This window comes from Tripterygium wilfordii, chromosome 21, assembly GCF_013401445.1.
Source record: "Tripterygium wilfordii isolate XIE 37 chromosome 21, ASM1340144v1, whole genome shotgun sequence".
In the NCBI taxonomy this organism is placed as follows: Eukaryota; Viridiplantae; Streptophyta; class Magnoliopsida; order Celastrales; family Celastraceae; genus Tripterygium; species Tripterygium wilfordii.
In genome coordinates, this window is record NC_052252.1 from 15,062,277 (window position 1) to 15,076,656 (window position 14,380).

General features: G+C 33.7%; 1 protein-coding gene across 1 annotated transcript; it reads right to left on the reverse strand.

Annotated features, from left to right (window-relative positions):
- Positions 1 to 3,942: 3,942 nt before the first annotated feature.
- Positions 3,943 to 5,356, reverse strand: LOC119988197 (BOI-related E3 ubiquitin-protein ligase 1-like). The gene is made up of 3 exons (XM_038833156.1): positions 5,162 to 5,356; positions 4,712 to 5,057; positions 3,943 to 4,614 (listed from the first exon to the last, which is right to left on the reverse strand). The coding sequence occupies exons 1-3, from the start codon at positions 5,338 to 5,340 to the stop codon at positions 4,060 to 4,062; spliced, it is 1,080 nt and encodes a 359-aa protein (XP_038689084.1). The 5' UTR covers positions 5,341 to 5,356; the 3' UTR covers positions 3,943 to 4,059.
- Between the last annotated feature and the right edge of the window lie 9,024 nt (positions 5,357 to 14,380).

A 14,380-nucleotide genomic window follows, 5' to 3' on the forward strand; every position in this document is an offset into this window, starting at 1 on the left:
CCCCCATATAGACTTAGTTGCTTAATTAAGCTTAGGTACTTTCAAAGGGTGTTCTTACTTACTTTGATTAGTTCAATGTATATAAACCATAATTGAAAAAAAAAATTTGAAAATCATGAAAAGTATCGTTGGTTTTTTTTTACCTATATTTTATCATTAATTTTGGCTTGGAAATACTAAATAGTATTGGTAACAAATGATATATAATGTAAAACAGCTTGCGCAGACCGCATCAAATTAAATTAATTCAAATTAACGAAATAATATACGAGCTTTGTTTCTTAATTTTAAGAATAAAAATATTAAAACTCATACAAAGACGAACCTTTCTTGACATTGAAAGATTAGTCATTGTTATTATTATAACAGGCAACTTATATGTTTGAAAGTCCTAGATGGTACTTGCATTGGATACGATTCCTATGAAGAGTACTATTATTAAAAATTTTATTCTCTAAATTCAAGATAGAAGCCTAATAATATTATAATCTCTAAGTGGGTCATTATCGTGGTCCAGAATATATAAACACTAAAAGTAAACGTGCTCTCGCATCAAAATAATTAGTTGAGGTGTCTCAACTAATCTTGAATTTCGGATAGGATGCTGATGCTCCTTCAATATTTAAGTTCTGTATATATACATTCTGACCATGAAGAGACAAAAGGGTCCCACAAGAGCCAAAGATCCTTTTAACTTTAATATGCATCATCATGTGTTGCTCTCTCTGGATACCCCCTACAATTAATAATTTAATTAAATTATTAGTCAAAATTATCCGGCCTAAAAACATTGTACTCTTTTGATCTCAACTTGGACTACGCAAGGGTGGCGCATGTTGATTCAAAACCACAAAGGTGGGCGTTTTTAATACATACAATAGAGTACAAGGGCCAAGAGAAAAACAAAACAAAATGATGACTTCAGTTTATATAAAGTTTATATAACTATTTAATGTTAGTTTATATGTTTAATGATCAGGTCATTCGTAGGATTGTATTGCACGTCACATATATAATATGTTGCTTGGCCTTGTGGGTTTCAAGTTAATTTGAGCCTAAATAATGAAGACAAGTTGACAAAGAAACAAGAGCAATTCATTTTTTTCAATTAGAGTTTTCCTATTTTTGATAAGCATGAGACATTATCATCAATATTGTTTAAGTGTCAATCTTTTTATAATTATCGAGATGGGTTAGTTGATCAAATTTAATTTGTGCATTTGTAACCAAATGAATATTGACAATGATAGTAATTAAAAAGTCTACCTTGATGGGCGGCCATCAGGGTTTTGGAGAAGACTAGTTTAATTTCAAGATAGAGAGAGGGAAAGTGGTTGTCCATGTATATCTTTGATGCTACGTACACCAAATAAGAACACAATCATAGAATTCAAGAAAAGTAATTAATTAGTGGAATGGTTTGTCCGAAATTAAGGTAGCTAGTAGTTGTCAGGTCAAGTCAGCACGGATAGAGTATAAATAAATAAATAAATATTTATTTATATATATGTATGTTAGCTTAGTTGAATAGATAGATATCAACTTATGTAAATGTTCCTTTAAACCTATTCAACACAATAATAAATTAATTTTGTTCATTGACATTATTTTATATTGGAGTGGAATAGTGAGCGACATATGTGATATTGGATTAATATTTGATTGAAGAAGTTTATATAATGGACTAGCGTGAGAGGGGATGCCAAGTATTGGTTAATGAATTAAATTAATTGAAAGTTTGACAGCTCTTGTTATTCTCTTAATCCATCCTGTAACAGATCGATTGTGTTTAGAAGATAATTAAACTAGCATCTGCTTTTGCTTTTGTTTTTGTGGCAACCATGTGTGCATGTATATGTTTTATCAGAGTGTTTCTAAGTTGGTTATTATTATTATGCCAAAAATTGAGTTTTTCTAGATCAGCTAACTAGTATAAAAATACTTGAATGGATTTCTTCAAACCTAAATCTTATTGAAATCAGAGACTGACTTCAACATACATATATATAATATTACAAATTTATGTATACAAGGTCCAAGAGGTGTGACGTTACTTGGAACTTGAAACAGCATCACCTTTCACGTGTAACCATGGCAATGTAAATAAATAGAGCCAGACCAGATTATGTGGGGTGTAGGGTGTGTGTCGTCTCTCGTGCTCAATCGTCCTAAGCCCTAAAAACAAAGCTCACATACAGCCAAACTGGTTTCTCGTTCATGTACTGATTTTCCTGACACCATTTCCCAATTCTCACACACATCGTGCCCTCTCCTCGCCGTGTTCTTTGGGTTCTCTCTCTCTCTCCTCTTTTTTAACTTTTTCTTTTATTCTTTAAAACAACCTAATCTGACAACGAGTTTTGATTGAAACGCTACAATTAAGGTAGGTTTTGTGATTATCTCAAGAATTTTTTACGTGAGAGTCAAGTGTTGTTTGCATATGGAACACGCATGCATGTAAGTACGAATTTATGACAGTCAAAATTTGGGTTATAACTTTCGAGGCTAGACTTTTGGGAGTTTTCTTGTAAACTACGTCGTCGTTTCGTTTTCTAAGTAAGGAGTGGGGGCCATTGTCAGCACCGTACACGTACAATAAACCATGGATACATAATTGATAATTCAATCACCGGTTTCTGTCTGTCTGTTTGTTTGTTTGTTCTCACACGTGTCGAGCTTATGCCTTGCCTCCCGGACCCGGTTGTGGTACAATTTAATTTATAACAAAATATTAATTATATTACAGCGGATAAATTGGGAGATAAAGATAAATATTTTCTTTTTTTTTGTCCTTATTAGGTGAAATTCTTGAATTTGGTAGAGTAAAATCGAGGAAGAAAATGACAAATTTGCCGATTAAAGAAAATCTGGTAGAAAGTTAGCAAGGCAAGGAAAATTCCAAGTAACCATGACATAATTGTTAGTTGAAACAGTGACATCATTTTAAAAATTGTAATTGATATTTTACAAAGAAAAAATACAAAATTTAAAGACAAATAAATATAAATATGTTATGTATAAATGGAGTTAACTCTCTTTCTTTAATTCTATTTTGAATTTTTACAAATTATTTTAAAAAAGAATCCATAATGGACTAATCTTTTAAGAAACATGAAGAAACCAATTAATTGAATTATAAGAAGATTATTCGGTTTGGGAGATGTCAATCATTTCAATTCAAAGTGGGCAAAAATAAAGTAGAACCGTAATCTCCCCAACAGAAGCACAACTACTCTACATTATCTTACTTTATTAAACCATTGAAAATAAAGATTCTTTGATTTTATTAGGTTTAAAGAAGACAAAGTCTTGATTCTCCCTATAATCTCGTGAGTGGGGACATCTTATCTAATAATACATATAAAGTACCCTAATTTAAATGTGTACACAATATACATATATATATATATCGTGAGCTTTCACAATGATAGGCCATTGTCCCCAAACTATAATGCCAAATTTGACAAAATATAGAGACTGCCCATCACACATCAAACTCCCAACCCTAACGTCCCTCTACAACTACAAGTCTCTGCGACTCTGCCTTTTACTTTGGAGAGAGAGAGAGAGAGAGAGAGAGAGAGAAGGGCTTTTGCTTTTTCAATCAGAAAAAACTTTTTAGTGGCACCACCACCGCTACTGAAATGACAATGACTTAACCAGAAACTTAATGGAATCAACCAACATTTGTGATAAGTTGATTCCCGATATTGCCTTCACCCAGATACAGAGAGTCAGAGTCAGACACCACCTCCACCATCCACCATCCACACCCACCACAACTTACCTTTCACATTAAAGCTGAATTCTTGGATTCTTTGAAAGGAAAAATTGGCTGCAAATTATGACCCACTTTGGAAACACGGTAATAAAATAAATTAACCATTAACCAAAATTGCCTAAAATATGTACAAAAATAAACAAAATTGAACCATAATCAAGTATTGTAGACAAAAAAAAAATGAATAAAATCTCCTCTATTTGTCTCTGTTTTTTTTTTTTTTCGTTTCAGATTTTTTGACTGAGGCTACTGTTGCCTTTCCAGGCATGAAAATTTGTCTAAGACATGTTAACATGAACGCTAGCATTCATGACAGAATCACAGACAGGGCAAGTGCCAGTGAGTGTGGACCCACATGATGTACACAGACACAAATGCCTGCATGGCAGTAACAGCACACTTGACTCTTTCTCCCCACACTTCCTACACATCCTCTTCCCCACCACCACCACATCATTATCATCATTTCCACCACCACCACCAACCGTCGCTGCCCATTCATTGCAGCTCCCGCAGCTTGATTCCGCGTCGTCAGCGGTAGCGTTACCGCCGCATGGTTGGCGGTCCTCGCCAACGTGCGCCAAAACTTGTTCTAGATTGTTACGCAGTGAATTGGCTGTGGCTTCGTTTGATTGAGCCAAGTCTCTCCATATTTGATTCTCCATGCAGAGACTTTTTACTCTTTCTTGAAGAACCCAATTTAAGTTTGCGATTCTTTCAATCTCCTCGTCTTTCTCTTTCAGTTTCTTCACCACTCTGTCTTGGATTGATTGTATTAGCATTCTTGATTGCCTCTTCCTTCGCTCCTCCAGTTCCATCCGTACTTTCTCTGTCTGTAAAATAAAAAAATTATTAGTAAAATGACCATTCAATCAATTTTTTTATCATCGTAAAAAAAATAAAAGAAGGCAGGGGTGTAAATAAAATTACATGGTCGGCAATGAATCTGTCCATCTCAGATTGTTGTTGCTGGATCTGAAAGATGATATCTTGATCAATGAAAGATGCAAATCCAGAAGAGTTTTTAGACTTTTGAGGGGCATTGAAGGCTTCGATGTCATTGATTGGGTCTCTAGGCCGTTTTCTTGGAGCAGTAATGTTGTATGTGACTCCACTGTCTGCCTTGTTCATCGACGCTTTCCCTGAAACAGGGTTGCAATCCACAGACTGATAGAATGGCAAAATTGAATCAGGCATCGACCCATTGAAATTACGGACCGAATCCATCTGGGTATTGTACATATTCATGTTTCCTTGATTCGGATTCAATAAAATCCTGCAAATAAAAAAACATGTCAACAACACAGGATGAAGAACAGCAAAAAAAAAAAAACAGAGAGTAGAGGAAGAGAGAAACAGAGGATTTGATGTAACACATACCTGTTAGGCAATAACTGAGAAGGGAAAAAATTCATATTCCTCGCCTCAACTGCCATGGAAGACGATGAGATTATGTTGTGATTGCTCTGTTGTTGTTGTGTGATTGGAGAGAATAGAGAGAGAGACGTTGGAGATGTCAAAAATTGTGAGAGAAAACAAGGAAGAGATGAGCAGAGCATGCAGCAGAGGTGGTGAGAAGGGGCCAGAATCTGATTTATTTAAGGCTTTGGCTTGGCAATAGAGAGAGAAAGTCAAAGGACTCTTTTTTGAGAGAGAAAATCTCAAAAATCATAATAATTACATTTTATTACTATAATATTTATATTAGCATAAACTCAATAACTCATCTTCCAAATATAAGTAAAGTGAAAAGGCCAAGAAAATTAAAAAAAGAAATTGAAAGGTGTGAGTGACAGATTTTGTCTCTGTAGATTTGCTTTGAATTCCCATCCCAGATTTCGCTGTAACTTACTAAACAAAGACAACTCTCCATTAACCTTCCACTTTCCCTTATTGATCGGGTCCACCGTTATCTTTATACATATACACAATATAAGTAACATCATAATCTCAGGGGCTTTTACGGTATAAAATATTTACCTCTTTTGTTACGTTTATTAGAAAGACATCAAAATCTACCAGGTTAACCCGACTCTTCATTTTATCATGTCATATTAGTTCGGATATGCATGAAACCGATATTGATATTATACTCGGATTTTTCATTTTACTTTATCTCCCTCTGACAACTTTCAATTTGAAAAAAAAGACACACCGATATATATCCAAACCCAATTCTCATTTGAGTCCATGTATCATAGGTCAAAATTACAGTTTTTTACAGCTTTACTGTAATATATATCTTCCACGTATCATAACCTTGTTTGTTATGCCACGTAAGCAATTAGAAACTTAGAATAGTCCACCGGGAACGTGAAGAGGGGGGTGGGGCCACATTTTCACACGTGTGAGCGGTGTGAAAATGAAAAATCCTTTTCGGACAATAAATTTTATTTATTAAAACTGAGCGTATTGCCCACGTTCGTGTGCTGGGTCCCACCGAGTACGTGGGACCCGGTTCTGTTCCATTGCGGTGTCCCGGTTTCGCTCTCTTTTGTCCCCTTCTTTGGTAACTGGTGGTGCTCCTTTGTTCGGACAACTAGGCACGGCGTGTTAAATGATCTGCTGTGGGCCATGTAGACTGTTTGTATTAACCCCTCTCTAGTCAAATCCTGCTCCATATCCAATGGTTCAGATAAATATGTAAATATATATATTTTATATTGATTAATCAATGCCAATACATTGAATATACTGTTGACAAATATGGATAGAATTACAATTATGATGAATGAATCAATTGAGTTTAATTAATCACTAAGTCTTAGACATGATTGGTGGAGGATTGCCCTTAATCAATATCTTAATTTGTCAACTTGAGTATATTCTATTTATTTACTATATCATAAATCACGAGTTTATTATTCCTTCAAAATTTGGCATGTATAATGACATGTTGGGAGAAAAATTTGTGGCATGACTGCATTCAACCTCACATGGGAAATATATAGGGATATTAATTACTGTCAATACAGGAGAACTGTGAACTGTATTTCCTATTTACTTCATCAAGTTTGGTCAACACACACATATATAAAATATATGCACACACTCACAATATATATATGGTAACCAAGAACAACTCAACAATCATACCTTTTGAATAGCTCAGTAAGAAAAAACCTGACCAAGTTAGGTACGCGCACTCTCGTTCGACAAGTTAGTTGAGTTGAAACTTAGTGAAAAATACTTGAAATAGTTTTGTCAGTTTAGAATAGAACTCCAGAGCTTAGGCGAGTTTTTTACGCCCTAAGTTCAGAGAAATAACCAACTAGATTATCGCGAAAATGGTTTTTGGTCGACATATATAACTAATAAACACAAAATTTGAATAAAAAAATTCGACATGTATAATGCCATAATGGGAGCAAAATTTTTGGCATGAATGCATTACAACTCACGTGGGAAATATATATGGGTAGTAATTACTAATTAGCGTCAATACAGGAGAACTGTGAACTGTATTACCTATTTAATTCATCAAGTTTGGTCAACATATATATAGACACAATATAATATTTTTGATATTCGAGAACAACTCAATGGTGGTATCTTTTGAACAGCTCATTAAGCGCAAACTCGTGTTATGTTAGGTATGCGCAAACCAGTTCGATAAATTAGTTGAGTCGAAACCCAGTGAAAAATACTTGAAAATAATTGCATCAGTTTAGAATCGAACTCCCGATATTGAGCGAGATTTTATACATCCTAAGTCTGGAGAAATAACCAACCAGATTATCACCGAGTAGTTTTTGGTCAACGTATATAACTAATAAACACAAATTTTTGCATAAAGAAAAGTCGTTAACACGATCTTTACATTATTGAGATTGAAATGTTTCAAAATTATATGATAATACAACTAATTAAGGAGACATTTTGTTATTTTTGCCGGTTCATGCATGTCTACCTTAGTCTATTTAGATGATAACCTTTAATTATTTTTCTCACTCAGAAATCATCTCTCCATATTTTTCTCGTGTCACAATTACATAAAAACAAAATAAGTAGGTGCTATATTTGGAAATCTAACATGGAGGGGTTTGACTATATATGGGTAATTAGGTTTTGACAAATATGTTGCATAATTTCAAGGTTAGTTTTTCAAAACCAATCGTTTGACCAATTACATATTACTTTACACAATTACATTTACATCATGCATTACGCGTTTGCTTTTGACATAATTTTTGACCTTAATGAGAATTCAAAATTGAAGCATATATAAATCAAATTGAGGATTATTGTCATACAATGTTCTTTTACCATATTTCAATAGGTATGATAAGTCAAATGTCGGAAGAAAAAAATGGGGATCATCTAGAAGTTTATGACAATTCAATTGAGACATGATTAGGGATTCTATTATTTACTAAAGTTAAAAGGAAAAATAGGAGAAAAATCAAAGAAATAAGCTAATTGGAATATTTGACACACCCTTACATCATTCTAATTAATTTTGTCAAATTTAAATGCTGATTATTAACTATTATTAAAAATTGAAATTAAGTATGATTATTGATATAATGAAAATTAAAAGATCCCCCAAAAAAAGGTCAAAATTTTCACTAGTCGTGTCTTCCTATCAACCAAACTTGGTCTCTCAAGTAATAATTAAAATTTTCATGCCCAATTCATGCACCCATTTATCATCATAGATTGTTGACCAAATTGGTTGCGACAAATTTGATGCCTATCTTAAACTCCTCACATACAAAAGAACATAAAAGATTAAACAAAATAAAAGGGAACATAGAAGATAAGGAAACACACCACCTCCCCAAACCCTACCCCATGAAAAAGAAAAGAAAAAGTAGAAGAAGAAAAAGAGTTAGGACCAAACAAAAAGCAAGTAAATTTAGACAAAACAGGTTGGATTCCCACATCGATCGACCACCCCCCCTCTCACTGTTTTTTTTTCCCACTATTGTTGCTTTGCATTGCTTACACATCATCCAAATTACATGTATATATATATCTCTATCGACATGTGTGTTAGTTTTCACTATGACAGATAAAGAGCAACAAAACAAAGACAAACTTGATAAAAAGATTCCCAATTGCGGATTAAAGAAAGGGTTAGATGATAACCCACGTCAAGTATATAATCAAGTGTGCATTGGGTGCATGATGATCTAGCTTTCAGTAGTTGTTCAACCTAAGCACATGGCCAATTTCATCATATATTGTACTATACATCATGTCATCAAAATAGTAAACTATAGTACAGAATCCCATAAAGAAGGACCTAATCCAACATGTACTATTCTATTATTATTGGTGAAGTTATTATAAATTTATTTGCAATTCAACCCAAATAGTAGTATCAGTGTATCATAATGTACTTGTGATATTGTATACATACATATACATATATGTGTGTGTGTGTTATCAATTAGTGCTGCATGTTCTTGCATTCATTTTCTTTGAATGAATTGACAATTCAATCATCAATAATATTACCCTTTTTTGTACCATTCATAGACAAAAACAAAATAATTTTTGGGTTTCCTAGAAATTTCAGATCATGCATATAGATTTACTTTTCAAATTAGTGTTTGCAGCATCAAGGGCCACTAGCTTGCCACTTTCACTTTTATGTTACAACAATTAATAATATCTTCAAAGGTTAGGTTTTATATGCCAAACACTAGGAAGATCCTATACATGATGACTCAAAAAGAAAAAAAAAAAAAGGGGCCAATGTGGGAGCCATCTATATATATGCACCAAAAATGAATATATATAACTTTACACAAGTGCCACTTTTGATTGGTTTCTTGCAATGAACAATATATTTCCATAGTACATATATGTATAAGTCCATATATATAATTATTATTAAACGTTCAATCTTGTAAGCATCAAATGGAACATATCTCCCTTTATTACAAAGTTTGTATGGAGTGCATTTTTATTTTACCTAAAGTGGATTACTAAATGATGACTAAAGGGAAGTGATTGGTAAAGTGGCAATACTTTTTAAGTACTAAAGCATCAATCTTTGTATTAAAAATATGTTTTAAGTTTTGATGATGGACCTAATTGAAGTAGACAACTAGCCAGCATACCCAATCAGCTATCTATATATAATAGTGGGAATTTAAGAAAAATAAATTTTTAAAAAATTAAAGTCTGTTTGTAATTGAGATCATATGCATGATATGACACACCACTATCTAAATTAAACATTCTCATATGGTCTATAACATGACTCACTGTTTTAGTGTGGAAATTCACCTAAATTGGGTGTGAAGTCTCAAAGTGTGTTGTTGGGGGTTTCACACATGAACATGCCTAGCATGATAGACAATGGTAATGGATTTAGATTGTTGATTCTTCGCTCTCTTTCTTTTTAAATTTGATTGTAAATGCATAAGGTTTTTCTACAAAATTCTAAGGGTGGTTCCTGGAAAAGTACCCATATCTAGCTTGACTTTTCCTGTTTATGGAGTTGGTATTCAAATGCACAATAGGTATCAAATATTTTCTACTATTTCTACTTCTAATTTTCTTAGCAGCACAGAATGATGTGAGAAAGAGATCCGAGAATTCCGTAATTCATTTAAAATAATAGAGTATAATTTTAATCTAATAGGTTGAGAATTGTATCATATTATATTTTTATTTAATTTTTTTCTACATTATTAGATATAGAATTGTAGAGCATCAAATACCTAGAAAGTACAGCATTAATTAAACGGTTTAATTAATTTCCACTGAATTTGTTGCTCTACTCATGCATATATACAGTTACAGGAATAATTGAGAAACCAAAGTAGATTGAAAATGATAAAAAGTTTGACAAGGAAATTTAGCAAACTGATGTGGACAATTTGTGATGTTGTTTTTCTTTGGAATATATTATCTCTTTTGGAGGCTATCACGACTGACATGTAGTGCAATTTTGTATTTATTAGTCATTATTATCACTTTTTTTCCAACCAGTCTTATATAATGATGATGTTGATGTGTTGTGTGTGTGTATATATATATATATATATATATATATATATATATAACTTTTTCTTAATTGGAAGTGTTGATTTGATATTATATTTTCAAATCTGACTAGTATTTGTTTGGCATTTAGTCTTCCTACATTTTGACTAATTCATTCATTAATTAGAAACTAACTCTGCTCTCTCTCTCTCTCTAAGTAACAAAAACTGTTTTTTTCATACAATTTTTGCCTGACTTGTCTCAACAAACATGACTTAATATACACGGATTAATTGATGTGATATATGAATATGAATTTATTGTTGAAATATCGAAGAGAGAGAGAGAGGGAATTGAAATTTTGCTTAATTTAGTGTGAGAGGGGCCACAAGTACCAAACCCTACCACACAAATTCATGAATTTATGGCAGCCATCAATGGGACCTCTCTCTTGTTTTGTGAGAGAACTTTTTGGGATAAGTTTGGAAGACCCGTTTAAAAAAAGGCAGTCGTGAAGATAACCTAATTCAGTATTTTGATTGTCCATTGAAGCTCAAAAGTAGTGAAAGTGATTGGACTGACCAACATTTTTCTTTCATAATGCAATGAACGTGCCACGTCAATTATTGGGGGTTGCATCATGTGATATACACACACACATATTTTGGGTAGCTTGATTTTCTTGTCTTTCTATCGCAATATATTCGTGATGTGATTTCTCTTTACTATGACATTTGACATGTAACAAGATAACTAGTATATCATCGGGACCATGAGCCAAATCTTATCGATTTAAGAGGTTCAAAGTTCGATTTTTATTCAAAATGTTGGGATTATGGACTCTACATGTTTTCATATTAGTATGATATTGTTCATTTTAGGCCTAGACTCACACGGATTTGTTCATGAATTTCTACCAAAAAGACCTCATACTAATGGATATATTGTCCACTCCTATAAACTCATCATCTTTCTTATGTCTAACCGACGTAGGACTTTGATTTACACCCAACAATCCTCTCCTCGAACCAAGGATTACATTACTCCTAGTTGAAGCCTCCCCTCAAGCGGCATCCCCTCGTCCATCGATATCAACAACTCATCTTCACCGCAGTGGAGGCACATGTCTTATGTGAAGTACCAGAGCACACTGAATTCCTCGATAGCTTGCTCTATTCATGTCAACTCTATTTTGTTGTGTTGGGAGACACGTCTTATGCGAAGGATCAAAGCACTACCACCTGCCTAAAGCTCAAACACATATCCATCGTGAGCTAACTGGGGCCCACTACCTTCGTTCGACATCTGAATTTCTTCCACATGGCTAAGTCTGGGACCTCGCTCTAATACCATTAATTTGTTAGGAATATGTACTCCACATATCTCCACATTAATATGATTTAGGCCTAGAACCATATGGATTTGTTCATGGGTTTTTACCTAAAAGCTCTCATACTAATGGAGATATTGTCCACACTTATAAATACACCATCTTTCACATGTCTAGCGATGTGGGACTTTGGTTTACACCTAACATAAAACAATATCATTGTGATCACGAACTGAGTTTGACACAACTTGCACTATCGACAGGTGAGAAACTTCTTGTATGTGTGGTTTTGATGAACCGAATTTAGACTCATATCGGATTTTTAAAGGGCAAACTTGTATGGTGTTTTTCTCGATTAAAAAATAAATATTGCGAATCTTATTCTTAACATAAATTAATGTTGCTTCGGTAGATATGCATTGATGATTATAATAATTAATTAAACCAAACAGATTGTGATTGATCATGCTGTTTTTTGTTTATATACACAACCAATCTGTAGAGGCTGATGTGCTGTTATGTACATGATAGATGAGTTTTGTTTGTGCAAACATTTGTCGGTATAATTAATTATTTTTTTAAAATTTTTTTTAGTGGGGTAGATATATATGATGTAGTTATGTCATGTATTGTGGTCCAAATTAATCATGGTGGTGAAGCCCTTTTCAACACATTAATAATGCTAGTGATTGTTTCTTGCAAGTTGAATATGTGTTTTTAGACAGATATAAAAAGGAACAATCCAAGAAGATGTTCAAATAATCAACTTAGTACCATAATTAAGCACAATGAAAAATAAAAAAAAAATATAAAGAAGCAATGTTAGGTTTAATTGATTATCACAATGTAATGTCACATAACTTGTTAATTAATTGACACACTAAATGAATTGAGGAGGTCACTTTTTGATTAAGTTTAAGCTAATCGTAATTATATATATATACACACACATATTGTTTTGGTGCTTAGGTGATGTATATATCCATAGTATATGTATTCATCATCGCCAACTAATTTAGCTTTCGACAATTAATCTTTTATATATATGAATAAATTACCACTAGTTTTAAACAATAATTAGGCAACGAAAATATATTGTTGGATGCTATTTGTTATATATATATATATATTTTTTTTTTTGATTATCGTGGGTGTCCGAGCCAGCTTTACGCGCACCTCGACTAATCCCACGGGCCCTGAAGTTAACGACCATGTAAGCCTCCAGTGGCCCTTTGGGGGCTCGAACCTTGGACCTGTCAGTGTAACTGTCCAGGTCTTACCAGCTGAGCTACCCCTCAGGGTTTATTTGTTATATTTTCTTAATCAAGAGATGTATGTATGAGTAGATTTTATTGTCGGAATTTGAATACATAATTAATAGTACCAAACAAGCATTAGCATCAATGACACTCACATGTACGTACGTTTTGTCTTTGCTGAAAAGGAACAAAACTAATTTAACACACAAGATTCAGCGGAGGCACACAACAACTGCATTGTACATGCATTTGTACAGCTGCTTGGAGTGTTTCTTGGTCATTTAAGTCTCTGACCGGGCCCTTTCTGGGCCATGCAGGGCCCATAATGTTAACTGCCTGTTTATTTTGGTGGACCTGTAAATGGTGGACTGAGACCAACATATGTTTTGTCAAATGTCATAAATGTTGGTTACAGCACTTAAGGTCAGCATTCATGATACGTAATCAGGGCCGGTCCTAGTCACTTGGATTGAGGGAGTGCACCGGCTAAAAATCTGTTCAGTTTTTCAACCGTTAGATCTTAAGATTTACATCTAACGGTCGTTATTTTACTTCATCTGATGCGATGTGCTGATCGCTAGCGTATCCAGGGCCCTGGCGCCTAGCTCAACTGAAGAGGCCTAGCCTGGTCTGAGAAGAAAGCGTGGTTACGAGTTTCCTTTTCTATCCCCATCGAATCATACATTTCTTTTTCTTTCTTTGAGACTTGGGGACAAGGATTCAAAGGGAGGTATCGATCTCTCTCCTGTTTGCTTTCTGATTTTTGATTTTTGATTTTGAGAGGAATACAAATAGGAGTCTGAAGATTTTGAGAGAGAGAAATTATACAAATAGGCATAAGAGAAGATAACCGTCAGATTAATAACCGTCAGATTTTTTATCTTAAAATCTTACGGTTGAAAAACTGAACAGGTTTTTAACCGATGCACTGGTGCACTGACACTCCCCTCAATCCTAGTTAATTTGGTACCCAAAGTGGTACTGTAAAATGGTGCACTATTTGAAAAAAATTGCATAGTGAAACGGTACTAACACATAAAATGTCTACAAACCTTACAAAATAGAAAG